The 16,228-nt window shown below is 40.0% G+C and overlaps 1 protein-coding gene across 2 annotated transcripts in view; it reads left to right on the top strand.

Annotated features, from left to right (window-relative positions):
- Positions 1-16,228, top strand: part of rab11fip5b (RAB11 family interacting protein 5b (class I)) — a 36,035-nt gene that overhangs the window by 11,438 nt on the left and 8,369 nt on the right. Inside the window, exons 2-4 of one of the 2 annotated variants that reach the window (XM_087281947.1) lie at positions 1,132-1,634; positions 6,312-6,843; positions 13,074-15,068. In XM_087281947.1, coding sequence (XP_087138073.1) covers positions 1,132-1,634; positions 6,312-6,843; positions 13,074-15,068 — 3,030 coding nt within the window. The remainder of the gene's footprint in view (positions 1-1,131; positions 1,635-6,311; positions 6,844-13,073; positions 15,069-16,228) is intronic. The other variant, XM_087281948.1, reaches the window with a different exon arrangement.

The following is a 16,228-nucleotide window of genomic DNA, read 5'->3' on the forward strand; positions in this document are numbered from 1 at the left end:
ATGAGCATGAGAGACTTTTTTTAGGATGATTTTAAAAAATTACACTAACCTCAAACTTAAAATAAAAAACTTAAAATAAAATGTCCATATTTACCATATTTGGATCGGTCATGAATATTAATGAGCTCCACTCTGGCGTGAAGCTCTCACAGGCACACACACAGCATGATGTATGTTGAACAAGGGCAATATATTCATTCATTCATTCATTTTCTTGTCGGCTTAGTCCCTTTTTTAATCCGGGGTCGCCACAGTGGAATGAACCGCCAACTTATCCAGCAAGTTTTTTTACGCAGCGGATGCCCTTCCAGCCGCAACCCATCTCTGGGAAACATCCACACACACATTCACACACAAACACACTCATACACTACGGACAATTTAGCCTACCCAATTCACCTGTACCGCATGTCTTTGGACTGTGGGGGAAACCGGAGCACCCGGAGGAAGCCCACGCGAAGGCAGGGAGAACATGCAAACTCCACACAGAAACGCCAACTGAGCCGAGGTTCGAACCAGCGACCTTTTTGCTGTGAGGCGACAGCACTACCTACTGCGCCTCTGCCACGCCCAAGGGCAATATAATAATACTTAATTTGTCAGAAAACTATTTTAACAAACAACTATTTTTATTAATGGTAACAATTGAGCTTTGTGTGACAGGAATATTTTAATAAATTGTAATAATGTAACTCAATATTACTGTTTTGTGATGTATTTATTTAATATAAGCAGCCTCAGTGAGCATGAGAGTCTTCTTTCAAGATGATTTTTTTTTTAAATCACACTTAAACTTTAAATAACTTGAAATGAAAATGTCCACATTGACCATATTTGGATCGGTCATGAATATTAATGAGCTCCACTCTGGCATGACGCTTTCACAGACACACAAACACTGAACAAGGGCAATATAATAACACTTTTTTTTTGTTTAAAAACTATTTTAACAAACAACTTTTTATTAATGGTGACAATTGAGCTTTGTATGACAGGAATATTTTTAATAACAGCCTCGATGAGCCTGAGCGACTTCTTTCAGGATAATTAAAAATAATCACTCTGACTACAAACTTGTAAAAAACTTAAAATACCCTTCAATGTTGTTGATTTGATCTTCTTGTATTTAAGGTGGCTCAAGCTGCACTCCAAGGCTGGCCGAAAGGAGAAAGAGCGAGGAGAGCTACAGGTCACCATCCAGTTCACCCGCAACAACATGACCGCCAGCATGTACGACCTGACCGTAAAGGACAAGCCTCGCTCTGCATTCGGCAAGCTGAAGGACCGCGTCACTGGGAAAAAGAGGGATGTGGAGTCCTCCTCTGCTGTCCTGCCCGGCCGCTACGCCGCTCTGTCCGGGTCTGTGGGTCCACCGTTTGCTGGAGACGGTGGATCTTATGAGGCGAGTGAAGAAGACGGGGTGGAAGAACACCGGAGTAAGGTCAAAGACTTCTTTCTAAAGGGGAAACTGCGCAAGAATTCAGATACACGCTCTTGTTCATCGCTGGCGTCAGACAGCAGCATGGCGTCGTCTGCTGGGGATCCATTCATCCCGGTGGAGATTCCCAGAACACCGATTTACAGCAGCAGAGTCATGGAGCCCTTCCGCATGGACACTGAGGAAGCGATAAAAGGTCAGTCGGATGTACTGTAAGAGATTACACACTAATGATAAATTCATAAGGATTATTTTTTAAAGGTGCATCGATTCAAATGATTCAAAGCTGATTCTTTGGATTTGCTCATTTCTTTAAAGGGCCATGACACCCCGCACTTTCGTTTAAAGTCTACTTCAGAATTTTTTCAAAAGATGCATGATTAATGGGCGTGAAGCTCTGCGAGCATCGGGCAGGAGTGGGCGTAGCCAGCAGGGGAGAAGGGGAGCGAACAACTGTTGTTGACAGTTAGCTCATAAAATGAGACAAACCGTGAGGAGACGCATGAGTTTATAGTTTACAAAGTTAAAATGCAAAGAAATGAACAGTGATTTAGTGCCCTGCTACATTTGTTATTCGTAATTTCATATACACATAACCACAATTTATATCATTATAAAGATAAGTGTGTTCATGTAAACCCTATAAATGAGGACTTCTCCCTCAATCCCCGTATCCAGCAGACTCAGTGCAGCAGGTCTCCTGACCTGTCTGTTTTAACCATTAGCCCTGCTGGTAATCTGGAGGATTTAGGCAAACACAGCAGCACAGTGATGTGTCTGAATGTGAATGAACTCCTGATGAAAGACAGCGTCCGCCATTCTCTAATTCTCGTGCTGCTCTCCCGACAAAAATGCTAGCAGCACACACACAGCTTTGCTGTATGATCGGCCCTCACAAGATCGCGGGGGAAAACATGCAACAAACCCAGTGGATCATGGAAACAAACGCATATGAGCCTTCATAAACAGCTAAAAACTGGGTGCTTGGGTCCGTGTCTCAGCTCGGGCTTGACTCTGTCAGGTCTGGCAGGTCTCATGAATAATTAAGCAGCTGGCTCTTCTCATAGGATAAGAAAACTCCGCTATGAATAATTATGAGAAACCGACGCGTCACCATTGCACTTGCAGTACTGCGCTACGTCGCCGATTTTGATCCGCCCCAAAAATCATTTTAAACCCGGAAGCTGAAATTAGCTGACAAAAGCTCAAAATTATCCAGTTTCCCCCACAATTAAAGCTGACAGGTGCTAACATTGTCTTAACTGATGCTCAACACACACAAATCTGTTAATATATAAAAAAAAGTTCTCCAGTGTGTCCTGAACCTTTAAGTTAAAGGTACAGTAGGTGATTGTCTACAGAAATATTCTTTGTTGTTCTGGTTGAAAGTCTCCACATTTCAATAGTGCTGATTAAAGTAAATGCTTTAAATGTGTTTATGGGTAATTCTTCAACTTTTATGTCCTTAGATCATATATCCAAAATATATATCATTTTGTTCAAAATCCTTTTTCTTTGTCAAACTTATAATAAAACTTACTTTTTAAAAATTTAATAGCTTTCTATTATATTTTTTTTATATTATTCAACCTCCTTTTAGGTGTCAAAATCACTGTTTGTACCTTGTGGCAGAGTTTTAAACTTCAACAATGAAAATAACATTTTAAAATATTATTTATCTGGCATCTATTAATGTATCTTAATTGAGCACTAGTGAAATAATTTAAATATTTTATAGGTTTTAAGGTGAGCCTATTATCATATTATTTTTCATACAAAATATAGCTGTCGCTACATCCAAATTAACTTGAAAATGAGTTCACGTGCACAACCGCAAAACCCCTCCCTGCCTCATCCCTCGTATAATTATGGTAATGACTCCACTTTGGCAAAACCAAACGAAAAAGCAAGCAAGAAGAGAAACTTCGCAGAATGTGAATTGGAGGTGCTCCTATTGGAGGTAGACCAGAGAAAAACTGTGGTTTTTGCAAGTTTGTCCTCCGGAATTAATAACAAAAGAAAAAAATAGAGTGGGAGAGTTTAGCTGACGCAGTTAACGCAGTGGGGTCTGAACATCGCACTGTGAGTGAATTAAAAAAGAAATGGTCCGATGTAAATGTGCAGGTTAAGAGGAGAACAGTAACGCACTGTCAAAGTGTGGACCGAACCTGCAGGGCAACAGGGGATGCTGAACTAACACCCTTTGAGGAGAGAGTTGCCTCAATTGTGGGTGACACTTTACTGTCTGGAGTAGTATCCTTGTCTGTGGGAGACACAGATGTATTAGAGGAACACTTTGTTAGGGGGTTATAGCAGCACCCACTGGCATTTCAGCTGCCCAATCGCCCACTCTACAACTGACCGAGTGCCTGCCACCTTGGAGCTTCATCCCAACCATGCTGTTTGTGAGGATGAATGAATCATGGGATGACCAAGGCCACCTTGCCACAATACTTGTTAAGAGCATTTGAGCATCACATATTATTTGCACATTTATTGAATGGAAAATTTCCCATTCGCGTATGCAAATTCGTCTTCAGATGGCACCTTTATAGCAATGTGTGTGCAGTCAATCACTCCGATTACATTGGGAAAAGCGGCGATCGCTGCAAATTGCGCTTAAATGTTTGGCTGGTCAACTGCATGGTAGGGAAACCTTATATACCTGCTAGACATGCGGATTATCCCGTCCCATACAGCTGCCATTGCACAGCTCAAAGATACTTTGTAGTGTGCAATTTAACACAATTGACTCTAGGAGCCGCCAATGGAAATAAAACAAACACACACCAGAAATGCCAGGCATAAAGTTGGCATGGATCAATGCACATTCTCACGTTAATTTCATCGTTAGTAAATCCAAACATGAGCGTGAAATCTGGCGTATGCAAAGGTTTCAACCCAGGCTCATTCTAAAAATGTAGTCCCATGGACGTTTCTGGAGACTGTGAAATATGTCCCGGGAGGTACGTATTTTTGCAGTGTTTGCTTTTCGCGAATCCGCGAGAGGCTACTGTGTGCGCTTATTCGTATCTGAAATGTCTCGAGTGATGTTCGCACCTGCGCTGTTCTCGCTTAAACCCACCAGAAGCCGCTGTTGACTAGGCATGCAACGATTATAGATTTTAATTGTACGATTATAGTATGCGAAATAATCACGGTTTCACGGTTATAACGATTATTATGCATTTATTCATTTCAAAACACTACTAGTTTAGTAAATCACATGAAAACTTATTATATTTTAAAGTGTTGACTATTGCTACTCAGTAACCAATTAACACAGCACAAAAAAACAAACAATAGCTCATTTGTTTTTGGCATTTAAACGTATATAACAATTTTACACTGAACAATGAATAAATAAATAATTAAATAAAAACAAACATTTGTAATAAAAATTATGTTTGTCTAATGTAAATTTAAGCTTCAAACTCGCTAAGTATCTTCGTTTTAAAGAGAACAAATGTAGTCAAATGCTGCTGAACCTTTTGATCAACTATATTGCAAAAATTGTTAGTATTTTTCGATTTGTATTTTTCTTTACCTCTGATGTAGAAATGTGTATATTCCATACAAAGTATGAAGCTAATCTGTCAGTTCTTGTCACGTGACTCGCGGTACGCTCGTCGCGTGTTGTGCTGCGTGCGTGTCGCTCATAATATGAGCATGCAAGTCGCACGCCTGTATTAGAATTAATGAATTTGCACGCACAAAAGAAGCAATATATGAACGGCCCTTAGTTAATAGCCTCGGACATAGTTAATCCAGTGTGAGTGCTTATTAGCCTCGATGTACAAGCTTGGAACTTTGAGCTAGCAAACAGTTGGCATAACTTAGTTTAGTGGCAGCAGTTTTGTTCCATGCAGAAACACGGTGTTGAGAATACTTTACGATTAATTAACCGTGACGGATTAAATCGCGGTTAATAGTGAAATCGGTTAGTCGTTGCATCTCTACTGTCGACCGACTGATTGACTGAATGATTGACTGGGCGACCGGCCAATCGACTGATCCACCCTCCTTCTTTCCTAAACCCAACCAATTTTACCGATTGACCAACCCACCTGCTTACTTCCCTAAACCCAACCGATGGTTTACAAAAGCCATCCGGATTTTACCACATTCTTACCCTGTTATTTACTCATTCATTTTTTTTTTGGATTCTGTTTTTGTCTTACCTGATTTCTAATACCACTCTTTCCCGGACTTGAACCCAGTCGTCATCGTCAACTCCTCTCTGTGTCTCAAGACGACAAGCTAACTGGGCAAACTGGTTGCAGCAGGAAAGCTCTCCACAGGGAGGTAAGCGGTCAGCTGGTAGGCGCCAAAATGAACGGTGTCATAGCACCCCGTAGCATTCGCATAAAAAATAAAACGCAGCCATACGTACCTCCAGCTACATAATTCACGGCCTCCAGAAACGTCCACGGAACTACGTTTTCAGAATGAGCCTGTGTTGAAAGTTTTTGTGTGTACGCAGCATTGATAAATGAGGCCCCTGATGACACGGCTTCTCTTCAGCACAGAATGACATGCAAATGATGAAGGCGTGCCTCGTGAGTCACGCAACAGTCTGCTTTGTGTTCTGATTGGCCTTTTGTTCACTTGGGTTTTACCTTAAGTGTTTGACAATAAGAAAGTTACAAAGCACAAAAATCACTCTAAAGGGAGTTATTCTCTATGTCAGAGCTGATTCTGATCTCCCTCATAAGCCCTCATAATAAGGATTAGTATTGTCTGGGGACGTCTAGTAATTTATAGTAATTACTGTAATTGTGTGTGAAAAAGCTGTTCATTATGTACACACTCCAATGTCTGGTTGACACATACTGATCCTTGCCTGTATCTTTTCTCTCCTCTGTCTGTAAAGTGATGACCCACAAACGTGCGCACAGCGATGAAGCCAGTAAGATCACATGTGTTCCTCGTCCCAGCCCAGCGGTGGAAAACCTCTCCCAATCTACCCTGTGCATTAACGGAAGCCATATTTACTCATCTGAGCCTGTCAGCCCAAAAAGTCCAAGCGCCATCCCGGCCAAACGCTCCCTCCTCGAGAAATGTGCGCCCCTTTCAAGATCTCTCCAAAACCTGACCCGGCGCGGTGAGGACTCGCAGAAGAGCGATGGCAGACGCTGGTCCATTGACAAGAGTAAGAAGGAGGATTTGGAGACAAATGCAGCTCAAAGCCAAACCCAAGGGTCCACCATTGTAGACGGAAAACCAGTGCAGGCTGCTGGAGCTGTGGACGTGCTGGACAAAGGAAAAAAGCTGAGGAAAACTCTATTTTCTAGCGGAAGGAGTGACTCTCTTCCAGCCAAGCCGGAGCAGGGCCAGGTCTCTGCGCCTGTTGAGGGCAGACGTAGAGGATGGTTTGGCTCCGGTGACTCCCAGAACAAGCCAAGGTGAGCGAAGGCCAAGCAAGGCCACTAGGTTTTATGTTACAGTGCAAAAGATGTCTGACTTTACTCATGTATCATCAACAAGGTTATTATCGTTTTGTATTTTAAATGGGTTCTTATAGGGCTGCACGAAATTGGACAAAAACTGACTGCTAATATACAGTTGAAGTCAGAATTATTAGCCCCCCCTTGAATTTTTTTTTTATATTTCCGAAATAATGTTTAACAGAGCAAGGAAATTTTTTACAGTATGTCTGATAATATTTTTTCTTCTGGAGAAAGTCTTATTTGTTTTATTTTGGCTAAAATAAAAGCATTTTTTAATTTTTAAACACCATTTTAAAAACCATTTTAAAGACAATATTATTAGCCCCTTTAGGCTAGATTTTTTCGATTGTCTATTAAACAAACCATCGTCATACAATAACTTGCCTAATTACTGTCATTATGGCAAAAATAAAATAAATCAGTTATTAGAAATCAGTTATTAAAACTTTTATGTTTAGAAATGTGTAGAAAAATCTTTTTCTCTGTGAAACAGAAATTGGGGAAAAAATAAACAGGAGGGCTAATAATTCAGGAGGACTAATAATTCTGACTTCAACTGTAACAGTTGTGTATATAAAATAAAAGTGTTTAGTTTTCATTGTATGAATAATTAAATATCGTAAATTTTGCTTTATATAATGGTTTGCCTTAATCTTACACAGTCACGGGTCTTAAAAAGACATTCAAATGAAAATCGTATGTGGTGAACTTGACATTGCTGATCCTGCGATGTGAAAATTGCAGATTTGCACACATTGCGATAACAATGCTCAAACCATATATTGTGCAGCCCTATTTCTTATTTTGATACTATTTTGTTCTCTAGTTTCGTTTCGTTAATGCTTTTGTTAGTTTTAGTTTATTAAAACTTTTTTATTTTGTGTATGCATTTCTATTTACACTATAAATTAAACAATTAATTTACACTATAAATATATAATTTAAAGGCTTAAGCATAGGTTGATTAGCTTAAAGAGGCAAATTAGGGTAATTAGACATTAGTTAAAAATAAAAATATAATAAAATTAAATGATGGGAAAAAAATCTAATAATAGGAAATTTCCCAGAAGGGCTAATAATGTTGTATATTGATATAATTTTAACATACTTAAATTGAATATACACTGTAAAGAAATGTGGGGTTCCACACAATGGATTTGTATTGGGACAACATGAACAAATTTAGCTTGTGTTAAGTGTGTTAAGTGTCGTTTTTATTTTGAGTTTGTTTCATTGATGGATTTGTTAGTTTTAGTTATTTTTTTGTATACCTTTATTTTTTGTTATTTATTTCCTTTAATTTTTTTATTATTATTTCTTCATTATTTTGTTATTAACACATTGACTTACACATTTTGGTCCAACAAACATTTTCACAACAATAAACAATAAAAGATAGAATATACAAGCAATACATATACAAGCTTTGTTTAAGCTCATTTATTTTAAAAAAAAGTAAAATAATAAAAGATAAATGCAATAAGTAAATAATAAAAAAATAATAATAAATACAGGTAAACAAATATGTTTGTACAACATCTTAAAATGACTCCTGTGTAATAAAAAAAGTTCAACAAAACCACACAAATCTTACTTAAAAGTAAGAATTTTAGGTAGTGCAGTAGGTAGTCCTGTCGCCTCACAGCAAGAAGGTCGCTGGTTTGAGCCTCAGCTGGGTCAGTTGGCGTTTCTGTGTGGAGTTTGCATGTTCTCCCTGTGTTCGCGTGGGTTTCCTCCGGGTGCTCCGGTTTCCCCCACAGTCCAAAGACATGCTCTACAGGTGAATTGAGTAGGCTAAATTGTCCGTAGTGTATGAGTGTGAATGAGTGTGTGTGAATGTTTCTCAGAGATGGGTTGTGGCTGGAAGGGCATCTGCTGTGTAAAAACATGCTGGATAAGTTGGTGGTTCATTCCGCTGTGGCGACCCTGGATTAATAAAGGGACTAAGCTGAAAAGAAAATGAATGAATGAATGAATGAATAAAGATCATAGACTGCATGTACACTGTGAAAAATGCAGTGTTCCACACAATTCATTCATGTTTCCCCAACACAAATCGATTAAGTTAACTTAACACTTTTAACAACTTTATGTGGATTGAACATAAAAAATTTAGGTTGTCCCAATGAAATCTCAAGAATTGTGTTGTTTAAGCTCATTTTAATTGGGTAGTTTGAACAAGTAAAAATATATATATTTTTGAGTTAGGTAAACATGACTTATAATAAAAAACTAAATCATTTAATAAAAAACATACCTAATAAAGAAAATTTGGAACTTGTTTTTGTTTAGGTAGAACATATGTTTTTGTTTATCATCCTGCACTTGACTGATGTGTTTGTCTGTAAAAGACCATATACAGGTTTCGCAAGTCAGATTTTTTTATCACAGTTTTGAAAACGATAATTATTTTTGCTAATTATTATTTTATTTCAGTTTTATTATTATTATTTTTTATTTATAGTGAAATTTTATTTTATCTTAGAAAATGTGATTTGACCAGCAGTTTTAGTTTTCATTTAGTAAAATAACCTTTATCGTAGCTCTATAATCTGTTTCTGACTGTCAGGCGGGATGCTTTGTTTTTAAAGGGAATGGCTTTGAATGTCAGCCTGCATTTTTGGTCCTTAGAGAATATTCTTAGAAAAAAAAAGGAGCTGTTTGAATTTGCTGACGCAACAGTTACTGCAGCAGTTTTCTCCCCATTTAATTCTTTAATTTCATTTAAAATTGCTCTTGGTCTACAGAAAATAGGTCAAGACCTTTTCAAAGAAGGGCTTGTTTATGTGTGCGTTTCGTGCAGGAAAACTGTTTGTCAAGATCCACAAATTTGTTGAAGCATTCAAAAACATCAGCTCTTTTTAAAAGACTTGTCTATTTATGTTCAATTGATTTTTCTGTTCATTTCACCTTTCAGTCGTTTCATCTTTTCGTTTAGCAGAATTTTATTTTTTCAACACATCCCACCATTTTCTTTTGGTTTGTTCCCTGTTTTATTTGGATTAGTTAGAGGTGGGCGATATGACAAAAATAATATATTATGATTATGTTATCATATATTTGTGCAGCACAGTGGCTCGTGGTTAGCGCTGTCACCTCACAGCAAGAGGGTCGCTGGGTCGAGTCCCGGCTGGGCCAGTTGGCATCTCTGTGTGGAGTTTGCATGTTCTCCCCTTGTTCATGTGGGTTTCTTCCGGGTGCTCCGGTTTCCCCCACAGTTCAAAAACATGCGCTATAGGTGATTTGGATGAACTAAACTGACCATAGTGTGTGAATGTGAGAGTGCTTGGGTGTTTTCCAGTTCTGGGTTGCAGCTAGCATCCACTGCATAAAACATGTGCTGGATAAGAAGGCAGTTCATTCTGCTGTGGCAACAAATACAAGTAAAAGATCGTCAAACTTAATGCCAATTATAAAATAAGAACTAATAATCGACAATTAATTACTGACCAAAAATGCAAATGAAACAATCAGTGCTTTTTTAGGTAGATACATCTGCTACAGAAGTTAATAAACAGCACTGACTGATTTCCTTTATGGTCTGTTGTTATTTTATTAATATTAAAGACAGACAGCAGCAGGTGTATTATAATATGTAAGACCGAATAAACGCATCTAATAAATGGGGTATATGCACATGGACTTGTAACTTTCAGTCAGCCAGCCCGATCGCTTCCAGTAAACTGTTACGCTATTGCAAAATGGCCACCTTTTAAGATCTGATCTGATCTTCATTGATTTACTGTATACAATATAAAGTGGGTCTCAGACTAGACAAGAAGCTCTGCATTAGTTTCCATTTTTCCACACCATGTCTTTAAAATATGGAAATGTATTTTACTCCAAAATTTTCAATGGAGTTTCTGAGCTAGCCTGCTGCTACTGACGGTGCTAGCGTTTACACGGTTTTTCATCTCGTTTTACTCTTGAACATCTAAATGAATGCTTAAGTCTATTTAACTATTTGTATCTTAATTACATTACAACATCAATGCTGGAAAAGAAACCTTATGAAATAGAAAATAGTCCCATAAACCTTTCACTGGAAGTTTATCGTTGGCTGAAAAACACTAGCTGTGCATATAGCTCAATAATACACATTCAAAAACTATCCCGAATCCTTACTTATGATATCACCAAGTGTGTGCATGTGAATACTTGATAAGAATGGTATTTTAGGCATTGGCATTTGGCTGGTTTATACTTCTGCATCGAGTGATTAGCATGACCCGTGGCACCTGCCTTGCACGTAGTCGTGCATTTAAGCCTGATTTATACTTTTGCGTCAAGCGCAGACGTATGCTTCGACGCAGCCAGCGTGTGGTCGCATAGCCCTCACCTTGGCTGTTGGCGACGCTGATGCAAACTGATTTAAAATGTAACTATACATCGCAACGACGTGTAGCGCTAGCTCTGTGATTGGCCGGTTTGATATTGCTGATGAGTGTGGGCGGAATTGAGAGCTGCGAGAGCCTTGATGGAGCGATTGTTTACATGTGTGGAGTCTCGTGAAAGAGATCCAGATGGTAACTGTTGTTTTGTGTTTACCTTCTGATAAAAGTTGTTGCATGTCTGCCAGTTCCCGCCTCAAAATGAGCGAATTTGAGCCACTTCTATATTAAGGTAGCGTTCAGAAAGAACAAACACCAGCGAGGAAAATTGACACAGAAGAACATAAACACCTACTGATAGCTAGCATTTCGGAAGTGTTATTACAGAGCAACACAAACAGCTCGCAGAAGTATAAATGCACAGCTACACGCATTGCATGCACGCCAATCAAAACCAGGCTTTATACTTCTGCAAGCTGTTTGTGTTGCTCTGCAATAACACTTTCGAAATGATAGCTAGCAGTAAGTTTTTATATTCCTCTGTCTCGAGTTTCTTCACGAGTATTTTGTCTTTCTGAACTCTACGAGTAGCTATAACTTGCTTAATCAGAGGCAGGAACCGGCGGACGTGCAACAACTTTAATCATAAGGTAAACAAACCAAAAGTTTCCATCTGCCCTGCTGAAAAATCCAGCTTAAACCAGCCTAGGCTGGTTGGCTGGTTTTAGCTGGTCAACCAGGCTGGTTTTAGAGGGGTTTTGGCCACTTCCAGGCTGGTTTCCATCCATTTCCAGCCTGGTCTTAGCTGGTTAGGCTTGGAGATGACCAGCTAAAACCAGCTTGACCAGCCTAGCAGGCTGGGAGCCCAGCCAAAACCAGCTATGTCCAGCTTAAAACAGGCTGGTTAGCTGGTTTTAGCTGGATTTAGCTCCAGCCTGACCAGCTAAGACCAGGCTGGAAGTGGCCAAAACCCCTCTAAAACCAGCCTGGCCGACCAGCTAAAACCAGCCAACCAGCCTAGGCTGGTTTAAGCTGGTTTAAGCTTTTTAGCAGGGTGGAGCTCCTTCATGGTACTCGACACTTGTAAACACTCGCTCCATTGGGCTCATGGCTCTGAGCACCACCCACGCTCATCACTGGTACCAAACCCACCAATCACAGAGCTTTCGCTATACGTCATTGCAACAAGTTACATTTTTTGAGAGGTGTGTGTCAGTGTTGGTGTCAGCCACGGTGAGGACTGTATGATGAAGGCTGTGCTGGACCATACATGTGTGCTTGACGCAGAAGTATAAATTAGCCTCAACATGTGGTGTGTTTGTCAGTTTAAGCACAGTAACCCACATAAAAATAACCCACAACCCCACACAACAAGTGTGAAAGGTGTCTTACAGAAAAAAAGAGAGATGTGTAAATGTCTTATAGTGCTATAATGGATTAAAATCGTTAGATTTAAACTGACATAATAAAAAACATACACAAAGCAAAAATATTACAAGTCTAGACTGATTGTCAAATTTGTTCCAATTTATCTAGTTTACTGGTATATCGCCCATCTCTAGTTACAGTTTTTAGGATCAATAAAAATATCTTTTTCCACTCAGTTATCCCAGTCTGGATGCTGTTTTTAAAATATTCCAGATAAGCAAACAGTATTTATGTAAGAACACAATTTTCAGGCATGTCTGACACTTCCTAATCAATACAATCAAATCTGAATGTAAAGACAGTTTTTCGTTTATCACAAAGTGTTTCTGTAATGGAGAAGAACTGTCTCTCTGCCCCCACCGATAGTTAGATGTCATGGCCCAGAACACACTGACTAAGAGGACTACTTGTGCCTTCCCTCCACAGGCTGGGAGTCTCTCCTAAGGTAGAGAGCAGCTCAGAACTCCCCTGTCAGATTCCCTGCTCCCCCAGTCAGCCCCCATGCTCTCTTCCCCTTGGTTGTACTACTGGCTCAGTGTCTCCCCCTAGTGGCAATCCATTCACCCCTTCTTCCCCAACACCTCCTTCCATCTCACCCTCCAACCCTTTCCTCACACGACTACAGCAAAACCCCTTCTTTGAGGAACTTATCGCTGAGGAAGCACTGAAGTCTCCAACTGCTGGTTACTGTTCACTCAATTCCAGTCTTTATCATCCAGTGTCCAGATCCAGTGTCCTTCGGAATGGAGCACAGAACAGGATTCCCACCATAAAGCGAGAAAGACCCAGGAGTATGTCCCGGCAGAGATCTCTTCCAACTATAATGCCGGAGACACCAGATACAAACTCAAACGGCAATCCGAACCATTGTTTATCTGAGAGAGTTGGGGACTGGGATGATTTTGAAGCCTTTGCCTCTAGCCGCCTTAAATCACCAAGTGGGACCCCAACTAGACCTCCGTCAGCACCATTTCCAAATACAAATCTGATGGAGTGTGTGAATGATACAACGATTGGTTTGAGGGTTGATGAAGTTGATATGGGTGTTTCGAGACAATGGGATCTGCCTCCTCTACCACCACGTAGACCCATAAGGACGCAAGTGGTCTCAACCGACAGCTGGTTGGATAGAGCCCAAGAGATGGCTGTGCAGAAAGAGGCCTGCTTTCTTTCCCAGACGGACTTTGCTTCCCTTCAGCATGTGAGAGATGGGGATGTGAAGAGGAACTCTCAAACGGTTTGTTCAGATAAAGTGTTGCACAACTTCTCTTCAGTAGAGAATAACAATATGGAGTTGCAGAGTGGTATCAAACTGAGTGAATACATCGGGGAACCAACAGGGCAGGATTTCGCTACGAATAACAATGCTAACACCTCTCCGAATGGTTTCGTTGAAGATGCACTTGGAAGCTCTGAATGTGAATACACAGTACCAGAAACGCTGTGTTTCCCATCTGACTGGGAAACTACGGTAGCTGAATCACTTTGCAGTTCACCTCAAACCCAACCCAAACAAGATTCAGAATTGTCCTTTGAAGGAAAGGTCTCCGATGAGCAGCAATGTAAGTCTAAAACCAATGATGTCAACTTGTTGACTCTCTCCCCTAGAGATTCAAACAACAACACAGATGTTACTTCAGAGTTTGCTTTCATTGATTCTGAAAGTTCACCTTCGGAGTTGCAACCATTTGAAATTAAAAATGGATCCAAAGAGTGTTCAAATGTACACTTTGGGAGTGGTTCCTCACTTCCCAGGTGCTCACCAGGTATACCTGAGGATATATTGTCCAAAATGGCATCAGAATTGGATATGTTTTCACCAAAGAACGCCCTTTGCTCTTCCCCTTATGAGAGATCTTGCGAAGGACTGGGAGAACAGAAAGCTAACTCTTGTGAAAACCAAAACTGTGATGTTGATGTTCTCCTCAATAATGACAACACTGTGACAAATCCAAAGATGTCAGAGAGTGACTGCATTTTACACACTACGCATAATAATGAAGAACATAAAGTTTTGGACTCTGAAAATAAACTTGAACCTGAGGTCTCCCTCTCAACAGACAACAAAATCCAGGAATATACTTCAACATCGGAGCAACAAATCAGCTTTGAGGACTTGCATGCTAGAGTAGCTCCAAGAAACTCCAGGAGCCCTTGTAAAATGGAGGTCAGATCGGCTCGTATCCGACCACGTTCAACCACAAGCTCACCCAAAAACGTCCAGGGTGCCGACCAACTCCCAGATTCTCACACTCCAACATCAAACCTCAGTTTGCATGACCCTACCCCTTCGCCTTCACAATTATTAGACACTAATTCCTGTCTCCACTCTGACCCGTCCCTTCCTGCAAACCCCCAAAACGAGAGGCCTAGCATGGGTTCCACACGCTCCACCACAATCCAGCCCCATGAGGAGAGCAGGTGAGACCCTCACCGCCTTAAAAAACACACTCTTACCTGAGAAATCACCTTATTCTGTCTAACAGGTCACTAGGAAAGGCTTATAAACACTCACATATGCTGACCTAGAACCAACTTTGTTTTCACTCTCACAGCTTGATATAATTTGTTATAACTTGCTTATGTTTCCTTCTGGTTTGCCCTCTTTAGTTATTTCATTTTTCATCTTTGCTTTTCTGTTGCTTTGTTCGGCCATCTTTCTGTTTTAGTAGACACATGTTGTCTTACAGCTAATTAAAGGGATAGTTCACCCAAAAAAATAATTTATTCTACTATTTACTCACCCTCAAGTGGTTACTTTATGAGTTTTCTACTTCTGTTGAACACTTAAAAAGATATTTTGAAGAAAGCTGAAAACTTTTGACTTTAATAGTAGGAAAACACATACTGTGGAAGTCAGTGGTAATAGGTTTCCAATATTTTTTTAATTATCTTCATGTTTAACAGAGGAAAGATAGTCGTAAAAGTCATTTTTGAGTGAGCTATCCCTTAAAACATGGAAATAGTCTAAAGCAGGGGTCTCAAACTCAATTTACCTGGGGGCCGCTGGAAGCAAAGTCTGGGTGAGGCTGGGCCGCATAAGGGATTTCACAAAAAAAAAAATCCTCAAATGTCATTATTAACAGTTTTAATTATTTCTTCTGAACATGAAGTGTCCTGAACATTAATAGAACATTGAGTGAAGATTATGAACAGTTCTTCTGAACATGGCATCTTTTGCCTACTCCTTACTGCCAGAGACTTGACAGCGCTTCTTCTCACAAATCTGAACCACATTTGGCTTTAGAGCGGAAGCAGTTGAGACCCTCAGTATGGCTTGAAGATGATCATCATTAAGTCTAGACCTGTACTTTGACTTATTGAAGTTCAAGGTGGAAAATAACTTCTCAGACAAATATGTGCTCCCAAAAAGGCCAAGTCCTAGGGAAAAAAGTGGGGGAACTCACTCAAAACTTCCATTCCCTCACCTAAAAAAAAGGTGTATATATGTATAAATAAAACACCCCCACCCCACTCCAGTCACATCAGTCTGTGCCAGTCTGTATCTACCTATAATATATAAGATGCAGGCTGTAGCTAGGTAGCTAAGTGGCAGGCAGGGGCGGGAACAGCTTACCTTG

Source organism: Danio rerio, chromosome 14 (genome assembly GCF_052040795.2).
Source record: "Danio rerio strain M-AB ecotype USA chromosome 14, GRCz13ab, whole genome shotgun sequence".
Classification (NCBI taxonomy): Eukaryota; Metazoa; Chordata; class Actinopteri; order Cypriniformes; family Danionidae; genus Danio; species Danio rerio.